Source organism: Thunnus maccoyii, chromosome 19, assembly GCF_910596095.1.
Source record: "Thunnus maccoyii chromosome 19, fThuMac1.1, whole genome shotgun sequence".
In the NCBI taxonomy this organism is placed as follows: domain Eukaryota; kingdom Metazoa; phylum Chordata; class Actinopteri; order Scombriformes; family Scombridae; genus Thunnus; species Thunnus maccoyii.
Genome location: NC_056551.1, coordinates 24201642 through 24223705, shown reverse-complemented (window position 1 = coordinate 24223705; position 22064 = coordinate 24201642). Strand labels below are relative to the sequence as shown.

The 22064-nt window shown below is 39.8% G+C and overlaps 1 protein-coding gene across 1 annotated transcript in view; it reads left to right on the top strand.

The window, feature by feature from the left end:
* The window catches only part of LOC121886148 (zinc finger protein 420-like), a 24508-nt gene extending 2444 nt beyond the window's left edge, over positions 1–22064 (top strand). The window contains exons 2-9 of the mRNA XM_042396077.1: positions 39–299; positions 585–845; positions 2207–2467; positions 6307–7085; positions 11867–12068; positions 13539–13796; positions 15368–15637; positions 19150–22064. Coding sequence (XP_042252011.1) covers positions 39–299; positions 585–845; positions 2207–2467; positions 6307–7085; positions 11867–12068; positions 13539–13796; positions 15368–15637; positions 19150–20688 — 3831 coding nt within the window. The 3' untranslated portion in view covers positions 20689–22064. The remainder of the gene's footprint in view (positions 1–38; positions 300–584; positions 846–2206; positions 2468–6306; positions 7086–11866; positions 12069–13538; positions 13797–15367; positions 15638–19149) is intronic.

Genomic DNA, 22064 nt, shown 5'->3' with positions numbered 1-22064 from the left:
TTTATTTATTCATGTTTTCTTGTGTTTGTTTGTTTAAGGGGATGGATAGCTCCAATTCACACTCAAACAGCATAATAGTTGGCAGTAATGCACCTCAACACTGGTTCCGATGCGTCATAAAACAGGAAAAAGAAGAAGAAGAAGAACAGTCCATCAATCAAAGAGGAGACCTGCTGGATTTCACTAACCAGGATCACTGCAAGAGTGAAATGGAGGAGAACCAGAACCTGGAGTGCTGCACCAACAACCCCATTAAAAGGGAGGAATCAGACTCACCCTCTGCTACTACCGATAAACAGGTCAGTGTTCATGACTTCATGATAAAACCGGCTTCATAACAATACTAAAGACACGAGGATGAGTCTTGAGGGTCCGCGTGTCACATGTTCATTGTGTTGTTGCAGAGAAAGTCTGAAAAAGCCCGTGCCGAGTTGATACAATGCTGATTAACCCTATCACCGCCAGATAAATCTCTCTATATTTCACAGTATATGGAACTTTTAAATCTCTTGTCAGGGTTGTTCAGTGAAATATTGTTTTTTTTATTTTGTTTATTTAGGTTTTCTTGTGTTTGTTTGTTTAAGGGGACAGACAACTCCAATTCACACTTCAACAGCATAATAGTTGGCAGTAATGCACCTCAGCACTGGTTCCGATGCATCATAAAACAGGAAAAAGAAGAAGAAGAAGAACAGTCCATCAGTCAAAGAGGAGACCTGCTGGATTTCACTGACCAGGACCACTACAAGAGCGAAATGGAGGAGAACCAGAACCCGGAGCACTGGACCAACAAGTCTATTATAAAGGAAGAATCAGACTCAACCTCTGCTACCACGGATGAACAGGTCAGTGTTCATGACTTCATGATAAAACTGGTTTCTTATGAGACTAAAAACACAAGGATGAGTCTCGGGGTCCAAAAAAAGAAAGTTTTAAAATGTTTCAGTGTTTCCTGGTTTTACCTTGTTGCGAACAAAGCTAGAAAAAAATGTTTCCTTTTTGTTTGAGCAATTTTTAATTAATTAATTTGGCCGTTAATTGTGCGGCTCCTCTAGACTTTCCAAATGTTGTCGGACCAAATGGATTAAATTATTATAGTGAAATGAGTCATTTCACAGGAGTTGGGTGACGCTCAAAACAATACATCCAACGTTTTACGGCCACAACAGTAGGTTACGGCCAGTGGTGTACTGGCATATCATCAGAAAAATACGTTTTTGGGCCGGTGGACCGTCAAAACATATCCGTTTTTACCAGCCCTCTATGTGTGCCTGTCATTCGGGGTGCAAATGACAGTGTGCTGCATGCCCGTGTCAGGCAATCACAGCCAAGGTACCCCCTTTATTCTCACTGCCGGAAGTGGGAGACAAAAGTCCCGCAATCTAGCTTTAAAAAACTCTAGATGCTACATTTCCCATAATGCAACTGTCTTTATGGTTTAATTTAACTCCACTGTTTCCCCTATAATTGTATAGGCCTGGCAGGCCACCAGTCCAACCAGAACCCCTGCCAGGCCAAATCAAATATTTTTTTCAATGCCAATAATAACGCCAAATATCCATTCAATCAGAAATCAGTAGCGTTAGGGAGCCTCTGAGCAGCGCTGTTCTGAAACGTGAGTCAACCTATGTGTCGCTGCCTGGGAAACTTTTGGTAGCGTAACTCCGTTAAGGAATAGGGCAGTGTGTAATGAGTGTGCGTTGTGAGAAAGAGAGTTAGCGGCAGGCAAGTGACTGTGAATGCGAGCGGAGCAGAGGAAAAGGTTAGCAGTAAGTTGTCAGTCTGGCAGTAAATGTACAGTACAGGCTACAGTGTGTCTGCAGCTTCTCAAGACCCAGAAAAATCACATCTGTTGTTTCTCCAACTGCTGGAAAAGTGAAGGGGTTAGCTCAAAAGATAATAACAATGGGTTAGCCTCATCAAGTAGAAGTGTGTGCTGCTGAGTTCACTCTGTCCCTTAACATCCAACAATTTCAACGTTCCACAATCCAGCTTTAAGTACTAATACAGCAATGTATCCCATCCCATTTGAGTAAATGTACACTAACAGTCCCAGTATTTTTAAAGAGGAAAATGTATTTGCAATCGGGTTAGGCAGTCTATTCTATTACTTGAAAGAAACTGGATGGAACAAAAGAATTAGTGTTCAGTGAAATATTATTTTTTGTTTTATTAATTTATTTTTTCTTGTGTTTGTCTGTTTAAGGGGATAGACGACTCCAGTTTACACTTCAACAGCATAATAGTTGGCAGTAATGCACCTCAGTGCTGGTTCCCATGCACCGTAAAACAGGAAAAAGAAGAAGAAGAAGAACAGTCCATCAGTCAGAGAGGAGACCTGCTGGATTTCACTGACCAGGACCACTACAACAGCGAAATGGAGGAGAACCAGAACCTGGAGCACTGCACCAACAATCCCATTGAAAGTGAAGAATCAGCCTCACCCTCTGCTACCACAGATAAACAGGTCAGTGTTCATGACTTCATGATAAAACCGGCTTCATAATGAGACTTGTGTGTGTGTGTATGTGTATATATTTATATATATATATACACATAATAACGATATATATATATATATCGTTGCTGTCTGATGAAAACCGTGTATCTCCAAAAATCTATTTTTCGGCCAACAAGGACAAACCTTCAAGTGAATGAAGAGCCCCAGTAACACCAAGGTGTTAAAGGAGCTGAAGCTGGAGTGCAGGAAATCTGTGCAAGCAACAATATATCTGAGTGCAAGCACACGGTTTGAGCAATAACAGAGCAAATCTAAGCGCAAGCAGAAGCTATTTGACCGTGAGGGCAGGGCTTTGATGGACAATATTACAAAATTTTAACATGAAATCAATAAATCATGCTCTCAAATTGATATACCATGCTCTTGAATAAAGATGGTGGGAAAAAGGCTCCATAACTGCCTTGATCTGCTCCCTGCCCGAGCCCACTCAGCAGGAGGGAAAGGAGTAGCAACCGTGCAGTTACTCACCATGGCTCTGCACTCCCTCGCCAGCGGACAGGGGAAGCAACCTGTACCTTGTGGTATGGATCCATTCTGCTCTGCCCTCGACTTTCAGGGCCGTCCTAATTGTCAGCAACACCTGGTACGGACCTTTCCACCAAGGATACAGAAACACCTTTTCCAGCGATTTGATTTGTACAAAATCACCTTCCTGAAAAGGATGAATTGGTTCCTCTGATGGACTGGGGGAGCCTGTCAGCCACCTGTAAGTTAAACTCTCTCAAAATTTCTATTAGTTTTTTCACACACTCAGTCATTAACTCATCCATCCAAAGCAGGGTAGTTTTATGTGGTGTTAGAGGGGGGCTTGTCCCTGTGGACATTGGTCTCCTCATCAACACTTCCATAAGGATTTAGTCCTGTAGTTGCGCTTGGTGCACTTCGAATGGAGTACAGCACAATAGGCAGTGCGTCAGGCCATTTCAGACCCGTTGTCATTACAATTTTGGTCAACCTCTCTTTCATAGTTGCGTCATTCTTACAACTTGACCTGCACTCTGTGGGTGATAAGGAACATGCAACTGCCACTTGAACCCTAAGATATCAGACAGTCCCTGAGTGATTTTTGACACAAAAGCTGGACCTCTCTCACTGTCTATTACCTCTGGAACCCCATACCTGGGGATCAGATCTTTTAGCAGACACTTCACAACTGTTGTTGTGTCTTCTTTCCTCGTTGCAAAACCCTCCACTCACTTTGAGAAACTATCGGTTTTGACTCACAAATATTTGTAGCCTTGACAGTTTGGCATATGCACAAAGTCTATTTGCAAATTTACAAAAGGACCTGATGGGGGTTCCAAATGGTCATGCTTCACTGTGCTGTTCTTCTTTCTGGTCTGTTGGAATGTCATACAACTATCTACAAGTGTTTGTGACACTTGTATAATGCCTGGTGCAAACCATTGCGAGCGAATAATCATTTATTACCCCTCTTCCGACATGCGCTGGCCCATGTGCAACACGTGCCAGCTAGTGGTGTAACGGAACGTAGTTGATCCATGACTCGTACAGATTGCTCCCCACGGTTCGGCACGCATGTGAACCATGGATCAATTGCAAAATTTAATGTCTCATTTAAGACAAAGTAGACAAACTGCTGTAGGTACCAGTCATGGACAGACAGTGTGTCGCTACCAGGGATTTACCAAACCAGTTAAGGGTAAAGCCCCTGCATATTTTGAAGGCAGACAGCACAAGCCTCAAACAACAGACTAGCTCTCTCTTCAACCCCCAGAAATGCTGGCCAGTAATATATAAGTGACAGTCCCAAACTCCTCACTGACCAGACTATCTAAATAACCTGCTGCAAACAGAGGATCAGATAGGGAAACCCCCATCTCCTGCATGGTCACCAAACCTGACCACTGACCCAAACCACCTTTGATCCTTCAAGCTATAAGAGCCAGCATGATGGGAAGACCAATTCACACCCCAGTGTGAACTGACCATTGGGATAAACGACCCCCACCATTGGTTATCATAACTGACCTCTAGGAGCCAGTCACACACATTTTCAGGACTTGAATGACCAACCCAAAACTGATCCCTGGGCAAACCAGCATAAGGCACAAGACATGCTGCACAAGATGCCATGCTCCAGTGACAAACAGAACACTCCACATCAAACATGTGGACACACACCCACACTCCCAAATGGACCCCTGCCGTTCACAGTCAGATCAAGGTGAACAGAGGACTGTAAAACCCATGGAATTACAAATGTAGTTTCAGAGTTTGTCTAAGAACAATTATTATTATTGTATGTTAGTATGTGTGTACATTATAAATGTGTTATATACTTTCGACTGTTATTCCACTGCCTTTAAGCCAAGAAATGTACCACTAACATAATCCCATCATCCATGATAACACTATGATGTTTAGTGCCATTCCGCTTGTTTCACTCTCAGAATGCTAAAGCTACTATCAAGAATGCAAAATTAAGAATCATGCAATTGCAAAATTGTAAATACTTTGATTAATGGAGTAACCATATTCAGGAGTTGAACCCGCCTGTCCATGAACAGGAGGGGACTGACTCTGCTCCCCCAGAACTCTGCAACCCCTGGGATTGGCCAGGATGCACCTTCTGGGCGGGCAGACCGAAACTTTAAAACCGTGTCTTATCTGAGACTGTAGGCTGCTTTTTGCTGGTTGCTGGTTGGTTTTCCAGGCTGGTTGTTGAGGCCAGCTGCTGGTTTCTTCTTGCTTTTGTCTTTGTCTTCTTGCTTTCTACCATGCTAGTGGAAAGCTTGCATTTTGCTAGTCTGAAGATGTGACTCAAAGCAATAGAAGGTGAAACCTCAGAATCTAGAGTCATGAGTTGAGGGTCAAGCCTAGGAGAGCATGGAGGAGAACAACATCTTAACTGTTTATGAGGTATCTCATACGAACTGCACAATAGATAACTCTGCATCATGCATTCAGATCATTCAATAGCCATAGCCTTGTGTACCCAGTTTCCCTTTCCCTTTTGTGAAATGTTGTTGTGTTTAGTACTTGTAGCTGTAGTATTAGTAATAAATGTGTATGTAATTAAATTGGACTTATTTGTGTTTTCTTGTGCTTGCATCTCAGCCACTTAACCTTAAAAGACCTATACCCTTGCAAAATCACAATTAAGATTAATAACAATCACAATTCTAATTGACCCCTAATGTGAGTTATGTCACTGGACGAATAATGTTGGAGTCGTGTACAATAATAATTCCCCCATAAAATCATAAAGCTAGCTTTGTTTGGGTGTGTATCCCCCACCCCCTCTCCTGCCACTGGAGATCCGCGGCTTGATGGACACTTCTGACATCCAGTGGAGATACTTGTTAAATAGATGACCCAATAAAACATCTTTTCATTTGTCATTTAGATGTCAAAACCTGACAGTAGAGGAGAATGAGTATATTCTATATATAGTAAAAACTCAAAATCATAAAAAGTGGAGATACACGGTTTTCATCAGATGGCAATATATATATATATATATATATATATATATATATATATATATTTTTATTTTTTTTTATTTTTTTTTTTTTATTATTTTTTACTGTCAGTGGTCTTATTTTATTTTACTGAACTGGGAAAAACTAAAAGTGTTCGCACAAAGGTCAGGAAAGGTCTAGATATCCTGACATAGTCTGTGGTTGCGGTCAAGCTTAAAAAAACTGTGGATACTACAGTTTTCATAATACAACTGTATTTATGGTTTTAGACCACTCGCTCCATTATGTCATCTCACTAACTCTCTCTCTCTTTCTCTGTATGTTTGTCTGTTGTCATAGAAAAAAACAGCAAGAAAGCGACTCAGAAATCACCACTGTCAGCAGTGCGATAAAGCCTTCACGACATCAACAAATTTAAAGATTCATCAGCGAGTTCACACAGGAGAGAAACTTTACAGCTGTGAGCAATGTGGGAAAGCTTTTACTACAGACAGTAATCTAAAAAGGCACCAACACATTCACACTGGAGAGAAGCCATACAGCTGTGACCAATGCGGGAAAACTTTCACTAGAGACCGTAATCTAAAATCCCACCAACGCATTCACACTGGAGAGAAGCCATACAGCTGTGAGCATTGTGGGAAAACTTTCACTAGAGACCGTAATCTAAAAACCCACCAAAGCATTCATACTGGAGAGAAGCTGTACTGGTGTGAGCAGTGTGAGAAAGCTTTTACTGATAAGAGTACTCTAAAAAGGCACCAACGCATTCACACTGGAGAGAAGCCATACAGCTGTGAGCAATGTGGGAAAACTTTCACTACAGATGGTACTCTAAAAAGGCACCAACGCATTCACACTGGAGAGAAGCCGTACTGGTGTGAGCAATGTGGGAAAGCTTTCACCGATAACGGCAATCTAAAAAGCCACCAACGCATTCACACTGGAGAGAAGCCGTACAGGTGTGAGCAATGTGGGAAAGCTTTTACTTTTGATAGTAATCTAAAAGATCACATACGCATTCACACTGGAGAGAAGCCATACAGGTGTGAGCAATGTGGGAAAACTTTCACTCGGAGCAGTTCCTTAAAAATCCACCAACGCATTCACTCAACACCGTGCTGAACATGTTTTAGAGACAGGTTAGCAGTGTCTCCCTGTCTCCTCTCCATGCCTGTAATAACAGTCTTGATCTATCCTGAGTTTCTGTACAAAATGAGGGCTACCAACTGTAACTTTAGAATCTGCATGTAAAATATTAGAGGCCCACATGACTAAATTTTAAACCCAGTGATTGGCTGTTTCTTGCAGAAATGCACCTTCATTGTCAGTCGTAGATCACTTCCACTCTGAAAGCTTTATCTTTAGCTCTATCGGGTGATGCCAGAAAATGTGACAATGGTGAAAAATGCCCATTTCAATTTCTTAGAATCCAAAGTGACGTCTTCAATATCTTGATTTGTCTGATTGACAGTAAAAAATAACAAAATAATTCAGTGTCTTGTGACACAGAAAAGCTTAAAAAAAAGTCCCAGAAATAGTTGAATTGATGAATTCAAGTTTTTCATAGTTCCAAGTGACAGATCAAACATCTTTTTTGGAAGTCTATGTGACTTGATTTATTAACTCAGTAAAAACCTTCCTAATGAGTTCATGGTCTCAACTGCTAGTTTCAAGTCTTCTTCAATACAGCATGATGTTCATTTTGTAAATTATGCTCCCATTGAATATAAATTTGAAGATAAAGCAGGGTATGCTTTAGGGTGTGGCTATGTTGTGTTTGACAATTCGCTACCATGGCAACAATGTTGGTTAGGTAGGTAACCAATGGTGGGGTAATGTAACCAACATATAGGCGTAGCCTTAGCCGTCGCTATTTCAGTGTGTTTTCAGTTCATGAAAGTTAATTGTAACATTTTGGTGGCCTAAAAGTCTTTTTCAGCTCAGTTTAGTTGCACTAAAAGACCTTCTAAGGAGTCGGGTGTCCTGTTTTTCTGGTAAGTACATTTTGTTGTAATGGTTTTAAGCCTGTTTTTTGCAAGCAAAAATTAGCATTAGCATCAGCATTATTGCAGTTAATGATAGACTGTAAATGCACCGTGCTTAACAAGCTAGCAGCTAGCGTTAGGGTCAGCTCCACCCTTTTGTCCAAATATGATCTCACTTCTTATTCTGGCTCCAAAAATCAAAGATGACAGTCTGCAGTCAAAGTGGGTTTGTCCATTATTTTTGTGACAGTCTATGGTCACCAAACAGTTGTAACTCAATCTCATTAAAAAGTAAAAGGCTCCACCTGGTGGCGTAACCACATACTACAGCAAATCTACAGAACATTTTCTGACAGTTACATTGCACGTCCCTCATCTTTTGTATTATCAGTTAATATTAATCTGCTAAATTATTAATGGCAATTAACTGATAATCGTACTTTATATCATCTATTTTCTCTGTACTATTAGGTCCAAATTTACAATATGGCCAAGCTTATGTGAAATTTTTTAATAACCTAAACATGGGTGTTGGGTGGATGTGTTTTAATGCCAGGCACCACAGTTGAATAGAGACAAAATAAATCTTCTTCTTATTAATATGGACCCCACATATAATATATTTCTCTATTATAACCTCTACTTTATCATGGAATTATGCAAATTAGACAAACTCATGAAATAAGTCAGCACCGATATAGCAATTTCAAATGTGTTTTCTTCCCTTAATCTTATGTGTATAATAATCAGTTAATTAATAATAAAAATATATGTAATGAAAAGTTATGTAGCTGGCCGATTATTTGAAAGAGTAAAAACTGAGACAAGCTTTGCAAAAAAGAAAAAGTATCAGTTTCATTTCAGAGATTGAAAATGGCATTGAAATGACAAAAGAAAACAAGGCAATAGAAAAGCTATTCAAAGGCATCTTCTTCTCTTAAAGCACTACTGGGTATTTAAACGAGTATTTAAACTTAATGGTTGCATTAGAGAACATGGTTATTCATTTAGCAGGCATCAAGTAATGTAACCAGTAACATGTTTTACAAATTGCAGATAGGAAATATTACTTTGCTGCAGCTTAAACAATTTCATATTTACCATAAGCTGTGTTTTCCATTTGATTTGTACACTGTCATGCATAGTTACATACAAGTGCCCTGAACTAATGTCCCCCTTACATTACTTATGTAGCAGTATGATTAATTTTATTGTCAGGTGATTTTTCCCCCCTATATCTTGCTAAAAAATCAACTGTAAATCCACATTTTAAAGCTGATACTTAAAAAAATTGTCTTCCTGGGGGATCATGCCCCCTTACCCCCCAGGGGGTTTCACATCTTTGTCACCTTTTTCACCCCTGATGAGTTTGCATCCCTGCAGATATTCCACAGCTTTTTCTTTTGGCTTGTTTTAAGTTTATTCAGTTGAAGCTTTACATGGGTTTGTATTTCACTGTACTGTATTTCAAATTATTAAAATCATATTATTGTCAAAACATGAATGTGTAGTGTGTTTTAAAGTTTTTCCACTTAAAGGTTCTATTTGTAACAATCAGAAATGCCCTCTCATTAGTGACACCGGTGGCTGTTAAGTGAGCTGCAGTCAACATCATGTTGCTCTTACATTTCTTATAATTACATTAAAGATCTGTATCACTTTGTTTTGCACTGTGTTTCAGCAAAACATCTCTCACTCCCAGTCAATCAGAACTGTAACATCTCATGTAGGCAAAATTATGGAAAAAAATATTAATGAAAGGTTGAAGTGGATTTAGGAAGGGAAGAGGCACCATAGATCCTGCTGTTATTAGAACACGAAATTAGGAAAGCTCATGTTAACAAAGAATGTAGTTATTGTATTTTTCCATGTTGAAAAGGCATATGACATAATGTGTAAAAAAAGGATTAATTGTCGAGTTGCAACAAATGGGAATAAGAGGAAAGATGTATAGATGGATTAAAAGTTTTTTAACTAATAGGATGATCTGAGTAGAAAGTAGGAAAAGATTTTAGTGGGAATTGTTTAGCAGAAAATGGAACCAATATTGTTTTCAATTATGATAAATGAAATATTTAGCAATGTAGATAGGACTATTGGGGTCTTATTATTTGCAGATGATTTTTTTTTTTTTGCGGAAAAGGGTATGAAATATAGAGTTCATAGTTAAGAGGTTACAACAAGCAATAGGGAAAGTAGAGGCATGGTCACTGGGACGGGGTTTTAGATTTTCAGTTGTGAATAAAAAAGTTTTTTTTTTTAACGAAAAAGAAAATAGATACTCAAATCAGTCTGAAACTAAATGAAGAAAACTTAGAGTGGATTGTTTCAAGTATTGGGGGATTTGGTTTGATAAGAAGCTCACTTGGAAAACATACTGAAAGAACAGTAGGAAAATGTAAAAAGATTCTGAAAGAGGTTGGACACAATTCAGTACCAAGTTTTGAGACTGTGCTGTGGGGCCATAAAGACTACTCCAGTACCAGCTTTACAGGTGGAAATGGATGAAATGCCTTTGGAAATAAGGACACAGGTAGCATTAATATACTGGGCAAATTTAAGGGGTCATAGACCCCAGTGTGTTATTTTCTATTGTCCCACCATGGATTCTGGAAGAAGTAAGAGTTGATTTAAAAAAAGAAGGAAAATGGAAAAAATACAGGCAAAAATGAAGTCAGATTTCAAAAACACCAGATAAGATGTCAATGTCCTTTGTGCAAGCATGTACAAGGGAGTCTTCTTGCTGATGGTGAACGCAACAATGAAGTGACTGATGATGGAAGGTTGACACAGAGAAGTGGACACCCTTACTTGACGTTTCGTTGATGAGCCCACGACACCTCTGGAGGGCTCAATAGTGAATTCTGGCACACCAGAAACCGGGATGTGACATCCTGGCCTGTTACTTCAGGGCCAAGCAGGGGTCTTACCTGTTCAAAGCCACTGGCTGCTTCTCTCTGCTGCCTGCAACACAGCTTTGATGGCTAAGCACAGGCTCTAGCAGCAAATACATCAAAGAAAATTATTCAAAATATGTTAAAGTATATACAGATGCATCCAAAACATTGGAGTAGGGATATCATTTATCATTCCAGAATTAAATGTAATGTCAAATAAAAGGGTTAGTGAAAATCTAGCAGTATATACAGGGGAACTGTTAGCTATTCTACTCGCTCTAAGCTAGAAACCATTCAAGGTTTTGCTTCCAGTAGTGCACTAACAAGTATTAAATGCATGCAGTCATATAAAAGGCAAGACATAGTACTTGACATAGCTCAAACAATAGTCAGAATTAAGAAGGCTGGACTAGAAATTAAATTGGATTCCTGCACACATTGGTGTGCATGGAAGTGAGCTAGCAGAAAAGTATGTAAAAAAGAGAAATAAGTATATTAGTAACATACAGCAAAGCTGAGGTTAAAAGTATAGAGTGGAGTGGGATAGAGAAAAATAAGGGCAGATACTACGACAGCATTCAAAGACAACTAGGAGAAATGAGAGAAAGCAATATGAATATAAAGGAGGAGAACATTATATCAAGGGTGAGGTTTTGTCACAACAGTCTGAACAGTACATTAAACATAATAAATAAGCATGGGTGGATGTGAACATTGCAGACTACAGGAAACAGTGGAGCATGTAATTTTATACTGTCCTAGACATCAGACAGAGACACCTAAAATTACACTCCGAAGGGATCACATGAGGTGTTATAGACATGTTGCAGAGGAGTTCAGGTGATGTAAGCCACAGGGCTATTTACAGATTTTTAGAAAACACAAGTCTTAATAGGAGAATTTAATGGAATAGTAGGTCTATAGTTCCCACTCCACTTCAGAAGGTGGCGGTAAAAGCTGTTTGCCAACCGCCAATAAACAACAGGAGAAGAAGCAGCAGCGGTGGTTGCTGTGAGATCGTGAGGACACGGAGGTGATATTTAAACCTGAGCAGAAAGGTAGTCCGTCATCCAGAAAGGAGACCTGCTGGATTCCACAGACCAGGAGCACTAAACACAAGAGCGGAATGGAGGAGAACCAGGACCCGGAGCACCGCACCGACAACCCCATTAAAAGGGAAGAATCAGACTCACCCTGTGCTATCCCAGATAAACAGGTCAGTGTTCATGACTTCGTGATAAAACCGGCTTCATAACGAGACTAAAGACACGAGGACGAGTCTCGAGGGTCCACGTGTCCTCCGTTCATTGTGTTGTTGGCTTTGTGGTCACGTAGTTCTTCAGGCGTAAAAACTAAAAAAAAAAAAAGGTCTCAGTGTTTCCTGATTGCAACGTGTTGCGCGTAATACAAACAAAGCTAGAAAATAATTTGTTTACTTTTTGTTTGAGCAAATTTACATTCCCCGCGCGGCGCATGCGCAGAAATCATGCATTTGAAGTGTTTCTGAAGAGGATTTATGGTTAATGATTTATGGTTGATGAGCTTCACTGTAACTTCACCGCTGCTGCTAATAGGTGGGATGTAGTTATTGTTTTTAAAGATCCAAGGATCTTAGTATAGGGATCACATGTTTTGCTTTTAGTATACAAGCCTTACAAGTTTCTGTTAAAAGAAAAACATCAGATCATTTGTCAGTTTACATAGTTGAGATGGCGGCAGTTGCAGGATTACAGTTGGAAAGATGAGTTACAAACTAAAAAGGTTATTGTCTGCACAGATGTGTGTTCTGCATTAATGCCGCTGCAGTCATTTACACCTCACAGTAGGCAGGATATAGTTAATACGGTTCAAGGTTAATTTATTGTCATTTGCATGCTTACACATGAAATGAAATTTGTACTCAGGGTCAGCAGGGTACAATACAATAAGTCTAAAAATAATATATAATAGTTAGTCCTACACTAAGAATAAATAACAATAATAGAATAAATAGCAATAATAAGCATATCTAAATACTGTAGTGCAGGATTTGAGAAACTGAGCAGCGTGTTAAGACAACATGGTAGCCTGACAGATAGCAGCTCTGTGCAGATTTGAAAATATGTATATTACGATCACATTTATGTGGATACCAGCTCACAGAGAGATAAAGGGCAATAAAACCGTATTAGCAACACGGGCACTGAAACACTAGGAGATCATGGATGTTTCACTTAGTAAATCTGAAACAAAAGAAATAATCAAAAGAAAAACCATTGAAGAGTGGCAGCACAGTTGGAATACAACAAAGACAGCATGATACCTTTATGCAGTGCAGCCAGAAGTAGGCACAGTTAGTTAAAAGGAGCAACAAAGAGGAGAACATCTTAACAGGGCTGAGGGTAGGACACACCAAACTAAATAAAACACTGCACTTAATAGGCAAACATCCGTCAGGATTATGTGAGCACTGTTAAATAGAGGACTCAGTACAACATAATTTGTCACTGCCAAAAATACTGTCAAGAGCGAGAATCAGAGAGGGAAGCTTGGAGTGGAAGATCTTAGTATGAAAAATGTATTTCCGATTGGGTTAGGCAGTCTATTCTATTATTTGAAAGAAACTGGACTGAAGAAAAGAATTCAGTGTTCAGTGAAATGTTTTTTTTTCTCTCTAAATCGTATTCATTTTTCTTGTGTTTTTAAGGGGATAGATAACTTTGGTTCACACCACAACGATGTAGGTGGCAGTAATGCACCTCAGTGCTCATTGCCACCTGCCATAAAACAGGAAAAAGAAGAAGAGGAAGAACAGTCCATCAGTCAGAGAGGAGACCTGCTGGATTTCACCATCCAGGACCACTACAAGAGTGAAATGGAGGAGAACCAGAACCTGGAGCACTGCACCGATAACCCCGTTAAAATGGAAGAATCAGACTCACCTTGTGCTACCACCGATAAACAGGTCAGTGTTCATGACTTCATGATAAAACCAGCTTCATAACGAGACTAAAGACACAAGGGCAAGTCTCGAGGGTCCATATGTCATCCATTCATTCTGGAATGATGATGGAAACCAGAATCCGGCAGCTAGCCCAGGAAACCAGCCAATGACCAGCAAAAAGCAGCAGCCTAAAACTGCCTAGAGTCTCAGATAAGACATGATTTTGAAGTTTCCGTCTGCCCGCCCAGAAAGTGCATCCTGACCAATCCCAGGGGTTGTAAAATTCTGGGGGAGCAGAGTCAGTCCCCTCCTGTCCACGGACAGGCGGGTACAGTTCCTGAATGCGGTTACTCCATTAATCAAAGTATTTACAATTTAGCGATTGCGTGATTCCTAAATTTGCATTTTTGATAGTAGCTTCATTGAAAGTGAAACAAGCAGAACGGTACTAAAAATAATATCGGTGTTATCATGGTGGAATTATGTTAGTGGTACATTTCTTGGTTTAAAGGCAGTGGAATAAAAGTCTAACTAAAGTACATAATAACACATATTGTAATATACACACATACTAACATACAGTATTAATTGTTCTTAGACAAAATTTAAAACTACATTTGTAATTCCATGGTATTTACAGTCCTCTGTTCTTCTTGATCTGCAGCAAGTTGTTGAGATGGTCTGGTCAGTGAGGAGTTTGGGACTCTCACTTATATATTATTGGCCAGCATTCCTGGGGGGTTGAAGAAAGAGCTGGTCTGTTGTTTGATGCTTGTGCTGTCTGCCTTCGAAATGTGCAGGGACTTTACCGCACACCTCTCTCTCTTTCTCTGTATGTTTGTCTGTTGTCATAGAAACAAAAAGCGTGTGCTGCATGCCTGTGTCAGACCAGCCGATTCAGAACAAATCAGGTGTTGTAGCGCACCACTGCAGAGTTGAGTGGAGGTGCATGGGCGTATTTATTTGTGCTCTAGAACGTAACCACCATGAAACAATCAGAAAATAACATTTTATTGATCTGATTCACCAGCTTTCTCACTGCTCCCTCTCTTCATTCACTCACTAGCTCACTCGACCACAGCTATTTTCTCTCTTGCTCGCTGGCGCTCTCAGCTCTCTGTGTTTTTTTTTCTCATCTTTTTTAAAAATGAGTCAGGAAGCAGGCAGCAAGGTCTAACTTTACTTTAAACATTATCAGATGAAGAGAAATGTCCTCCTCTCCTTCTAGTAAGATCATTGTACTCAGACAATCACAGCTGAGATTACTCTCCCTGCCAGAGGGGGGAGACAAAAGTCCTGCACTCCAGCTTTAAGTACCAATGCAGCAATGTATAGATACTGCATTACAAGTAAAAGTCCTGCATGAAACATCCTATTTGAGTAAACGTACAATAACATTCCAAGTATTTTTAAAGAGGAAAAGAGGGAAGCTTGGAGTGGAAGAACTGAGTCTGAAAAATGTATTTGCAATCAGGTTAGGCAGTTTATTCTATTATTTGAAGAAACTGGGCTGAATAAAAGAATTTACTGTTCAGTGAAATATTGTTTTTTTATTTTATTTAGTTATTTTTTCTTGTGTTCATTTGTTTAAGGGGATGGATAGCTCCAGTTCACACTCAAACAGCATAATAGTTGGCAGTAATGCACATCAATGCTTGTTCCAGTGCACCATAAAACAAGAAAAAGAAGAAGAAGAAGAAGAAGAAGAACAGCCCATCAGTCAGAGAGGAGACCTGCTGGATTTCACCGACCAAGACCACTACAAGAGTGAAATGGAGGAGAACCAGAACCTGGAGCACCACACCAACAACCCCATTAAAATGGAAAAATTAGGCTCACCCTCTGCTACCACCGATAAACAGGTCAGTGTTCATGACTTCATGATAAAACTAGTTTCATAAAAAGACTTATGACACTAGCATAAGCCTTGAGGTCCGCGTGCTCATTGTGTTGTTGGAGAGAAAGTCTACAAATAGGAAACTAAAACACTTCCAGTTTTTCAGCCATAAAAAACACCAAAATATTTTAGTGTTTCCTGGTTTCACCTTGTTATGAACAAAGCTAGAAAATAATCTGTTTACTTTTTGTTTGAGTCATTTTCCATACTCCTGCACGGCGCACTGAAGGTACAAGCACCAATTAAAGCTGCAAGCAGCGTTGAACGGGCCCTCGTGCCTCCGCGCACATCAGGCCGCAACGCAATCGAAGGGCTTCTGTCACGGGCATGTAGATGTCTTCAGACCTGGGCTGTTTTCAGACAGTGCAAGAAGGAGATAAACATCACTTCCTTTGTCCACTAGTTTGCCTGCTGCTGGAGCTGCTTTGCTGAAATTTCATTGGGGGTGCTATTCCGCCAGTTTGCATCACTGATGGAATATTGTCACGTAGACGTGTTCAGGCTGAAAAAGTTTGGTGAGAAGTTTGGTGCAGACTGGAGAATTTACAATAAAGTTATAGCAACTTCCTCTGTCATGGCAAAACATCAAATCTCAACAGTGTGAGAATTTTCTGACTTGTGAGACATGTCTGTCTTGCTCACACCTGTGTCATCAAAATTATGCAAGTTTTGGGCCCATTCACTTGAATTTCAATTAGTAAATTGAAAACTCTTGATGAGTTTGTGTGTAAAACAAATGAATTTCCTAATTTTCATCAAGTCTATTTTCAGAAAAGTAAAGACTTTTGACCCACATCACCTGGTCAAAGTTTGATCGAAATGTGTACTGTCAGGTGTGTAGAGACAATAAGTAACTGCAGCTGGACACAGAAAAATACTCATATATTTGAATGGAGAGTGTGAGCGAACAACTAGCTGCTTGGGCCCTAATAAAGGAAAAACTGCAGTACAGAGCTAGAAATTTTAGTTTTGATGGTATTTTTCTACAGCACTTTATCACTAAACTGTCACCCTCACTCCATTTTTTCCCTTCCCCTCATAGGTCATCCCCACTACTGAATTATGAATATAAGACCTATAATTATTGTAAAATAAATGATAATAACACCAAACTTCATACAAAGTGTTTGTATATAATGTACTGTATTATATATATATATAGGCCTTTCTCTTGTATCCTACAAAAATGAGCTGCATTCAACCCCCACGCCAGTGGTAGCTGGTGACTCAAAAAATTGGGGAGGACAGGAGGAAAACCAACATGGAAACTTACAACAAACTGCATCAAACTATGTCATTGATCCCCACCTGATGAAATCAGAGGGGTGGGGGGCAATTTTATATGCCAATAAAACAGTTTGCTTTTAAAAATGAAAACCACTGAGTGGTGTAAAAGCTGCTTCTTTAAAGACATTTAGCACATAAATATTGTTTCTAAACAAAGAAGAGTTTTAGTTTTAGCTATGGAGTGGTTCAGATGTGTAATTTTACCAACAAAGTGAAATTCAGATTTACAGTATTGTTCTATTGTGACAACAGATTTATGTTCTCATCAAAAACAGACAAGATATCACATGATTTACACGTGTTTCCTATGTTCCTATGCTGGTTTGATCATTACCCTTCAAAATCCCTGTTAGTGACACTCTGTCTGCCCATGACTTGTACTTACAGCAGTTTGTTTACTTTGTCTTAAATGAGACATTAAAATTTACAATTAATCCGCAGTTCATATGCCCGCCGAACCGTGGGGGGTGATCCGTACGGATCACGGATCAACTACAATCAGTTACACCACTAGTTCACACTTGTTATTCTATTTACTTTAAGCTTATTACTCAATATATGGCTCAGCTTAAAAACAAACTAAAGAAACTGTCAGAAGCAAGCAGCCAGACCTCCTGCACACTCATTCACTAATCTCACATCAACAGGTGACTGAACAACCACTCAATTAAAAACGGGATCAATTCCATGTGAATGAGTGAGTCCAGACATCTCACTGTAACTTCAACAAGCAAACTACTCACAACACATTATACATGATCTGCTGCATTCTTGTTAAGGGGATAAATTCACACAACAGCCACACAGAGAGACATTTAACCATGAGATGAAATTAGCGATGAAAGAGAGAGAGAGAAGCTGTATCTGACTCACGTTATCTGATTCTGATGTCTTTTTCTTTCTATCATGGCTGTTGGTCATCTTGTTTGTTAGTTAACAGAACTTTATGGCTGCTGCTTAACCAGTCTGATATCATTAGCAACAATGACAAACAATCTAACTCTCCTGGTTGTTTCTCCGGTTGCTTCTCTCTCCAGCTGCTCCCTGGCGGTGTCCTGCTGCTGCTGCACTGCACAGTCCAGATAATTTCTCCCATTAGCTTAACAACAGTCCTTCCATGGATGTATAAAGAGTCCTTCAGGCTGCTACAACAAGCCAGCTGTTTCATTGGCTAACAGAAGGAGCTATCTACTGCTGCTACTCTGCCTTACAGTGGAGAGAATTGAAGATGAATTCTGGAAACTATCATTGGACCAACTCCATGTCAATATTGCATTCTGGTTGTTGATTGGTTAGGGAGGCCATCCTCCCTTGGAGCATCACTTTACATGTCTCTTCCAAAGAAGAGAGAAAAAATATGTTGTAAATAATACTGAGATTTGGTAATGGTTTATTTCAACCAAATATTCTTTTTTATATTTTGATCTCCCTCTTGCCTCTCAAAAAATAGAGGAGGATCAACCTCCTTTGCCTCTATGGACCAACCTCCACACACACTAATTAGCACCTTAATCATCTTAAAATGTCTTGTTTTGTCCGACCAACAGTCCAAAACCCAAAAGAATTAGATTTATTAGTATAGTATATAAATGTAGTATATAAAAACTCAGATCATTTGTTACTGACTTCTTTGTAAACAACTTATGTATTTGACGTTTTAACAAAAAAATATATCACTCCTTAACCTCAGGCCATATTTCAAGAATGTATGACACTATTTAACACAACAATCCCACAACACTGACCAAAACAAAAGATGCTTGGGAATAAGACCTTGATGTGACTGTCCCTGACACCATGTGTGATCTCATTATTGATCGCATTTACTCCACCTTTTGCAGAAAGTTACGCATTGTCTCCACTTCACTCCAGAAAAATTGGCAAAAATGTCCTCAGGTTCTAACTAGTTCTTATATCAATCTCTCTGCAGTTATCTGATTGTCTTGTATTTCTTTTTTTTGTTTTGTTTTATTTATTTGACTGTCAATGCATTTATTCTATTTTACTGAACAGGGAAAAACTCAGGAGAGGTCTAGATATTCTGACTTAGTCTGTGGTCAGGGTCAAGCTTAAAAAACTCTGGATCCTATATTTCCCATAATGCAACTGTATTTATGGTTTTAGATCACTTGCTCCACCATGTCATCTCATTCTCTCTCTCTTTCTCTGTATGTTTGTCTGTTGTCATAGAAACAAACAGGAAGTAAGGGACTGAAACATCACCGCTGTCAGCACTGTGACAAAGCCTTCACAACATCAAGAAATTTAAAGATTCATCAGAGAGTTCACACAGGAGAGGAACTTCACAGCTGTGAACAATGTGGGAAAGCTTTCACTACTGAATATAATCTAAAAAGGCACGAACGCAGTCACACTGGAGAAAAGCCGTACAGTTGTGAGCTATGTGGGAAAACTTTCACTACAGCCAGTATATTAAAAACTCACCAACGCGTTCACACTGGAGAGAGGTCGTACAGCTGTGAGCAGTGTGAGAAAACTTTCACTACAGCCAGTATACTAAAAAGCCACCAACGCATTCATACTGGAGAGTTTTACTGGTGTGAGCAGTGCGGGAAAACTTTCACTACAGGCTGTAGTCAAAAAAGGCATCAACGCATTCACACTGGAGAGAGGCCATACTGGTGTGAGCGATGTGGGAAATCTTTTACTGATAAGAGTACTCTAAAAAGGCACCGACGTATTCACACTGGAGTGAAGCCGTACAGCTGTGAGCAATGTGGGAAAACTTTCACTACAGCCAGTATACTAAAAAGCCATAAACGCATTCACACTGGAGAGAAGTCGTACAGCTGTGAGCAGTGTGGGAAAACTTTCTTTACACACAGTAATCTAAAAAGGCACCGACGCAGTCACACTGGAGAGAAGCCGTACTGCTGTGAGCAATGTGGTAAAACTTTCACTACAGCCAGTATACTAAAAACTCACCATAATATTCACACTGAAGAGAAGTCGTACAGCTGTGAGCAATGTGAGAAAACTTTCACTACAGCCAATATGCTAAAAAGCCACCAACGCATTCATAATGGAGAGTTGTACTGGTGTGAACAGTGTGGGAAAACTTTCACTACAGACTGTAATCAAAAAAGGCACCAACGCATTCACACTGGAGAGAAGCCGTACTGGTGTGAGCAATGTGGGAAAACTTTTACTCAAAACAGTAGTCTAAAAAGGCACCAACGCATTCACACTGGAGAGAAGCTTTACAGCTGTGAGCAATGTGGGAAAACTTTTACTTTCTGTGGTAATCTAAAAGACCACATACGCATTCACGCTGGAGAGAAGTCAAACAGCTGTGAGCAGTGTGGGAAAAAATTCACTAGAGACTGTAATCTAAAAAGGCACCAACGCAGTCACACTGGAGAGAAGCCGTACTGGTGTGAACAATGTGGGAAAACTTTTACCGATAATGGTAATCTAAAAAGCCACCAACGCATTCACACTGGAGAGAAGCCGTACAGCTGTGACCAATGTGGGAAAGCTTTTACTTTTTATGGTAATCTAAAAGACCACATACGCATTCACACTGGAGAGAAGCCGTACTGGTGTAAGCAATGTGGTCAAACATTCTCTAGAGACACTACTCTAAAAAGACACCAACGCACTCACACTGGAGAGAAGCCGTACAGGTGTGAGCAATGTGGAAAAACCTTCACTCAGGGCAATTCCTTAAAAAAACACCAACGCATTCACTCAGCAGCATCGTGTTGAACATGTTTTAGAAGCAGGTTAGTGGTGTCTCCTTGTCTCCTCTCCATGCCTTTAATAACAGTGTTGATCTATCCCAAGCTAATAGCATGTACGCTGTTAGCGGCCCATGTGACCAAATTTTAAGCTCAGTGATTGGACGTAGTTCACTTCTATCCTGAAAGTTTTTTAATTTCTCACCTTGAGTTTCATGTTGATCCAAGTTGTGGAACTGCTCAAAGTGAGTCATATAACATTGTTAATGGGGAATAATTATAACACAGTAAAATTAAAGGGAGGAAAAAATAAAGTAGGCTAGTATAATGCTGCACATACTCATACTGTACCTATACATGCATACACACTAGGGATGCCACGGTGAGGAAATTTTCCAACCGACTAATAAACTCGTGACAACACTGGTGTTACAGTTACACTGGACATTTTACAAAATAAGATATTTGTCAAAGACGCTCCTCCGTAGAGCGCTTACTTTGATCTTTAACATTAGATTTTTAGTTTAGATCTCCCCCTTATTTAACAGTTAGCGACGGCGGGCTTCAGGCTGCTGTCAGTGGGCGACCACCACTTAGAACCAGAACCAGAGCAACTCACCTGCCATCCGGAGAGAGACACACTGAGAGCAGGCTGAGCAGGCAGAGAGCGGGAGAGTTGCTGCCGAAAACAAGCACTGAGACCCATGGAGGAGTGAGAGAAGCTGCTTGCTAACAGCTAGTGTTACGTTTGTTTACAGCAGTCAGCAGACACTGTCAGTTTATAATTCTAGGGTCCATAATCCAACTGAGTATTGATGACATGCTTGATACTTGATACAAATTGGAGTTTTTTTATTTGATGAACGTGGGCGCTGATACGCAAAAATGAAATAAATGAGTTTGTTTTATATAAAAAAGCGAAATTACGGTATGGGCAGTGGGCAAGTAATGTAATTGGTGTACGTTCCTACACCGTGTAACACCGGTGTAATTGACCACCGTGGCAAGCCTAATACACACATATATATACATATAATGCTGATAAAACAATCTCAATATGGGATCACAATAAAAGTTATGTTCATTACAATAATAAACTTAAGACTTTTTAACTGAATATGGATAGTTGTAGCAGCGGTTGCCCTCCAGAAAAGAGGGAAAAACATTAGTGGAACTGAGGGGCACAAAAGCAATAAGATGATACTGCAGCACCCTCAGATTAGCCTCTAGAAATTAGTCTGTTGGTGTGTGAGTTAAGGATCACACTAACTTGGAACAAACTGCTGGTTTATTAAGACTTAAAAAACAACTCATATGAACAGTGTTGACATTCCATGAGCCTACATCATGGATGTATTATAAGAGCTGGATACTGGACTAAAAATGGTGCCCATTCAGTCCTAA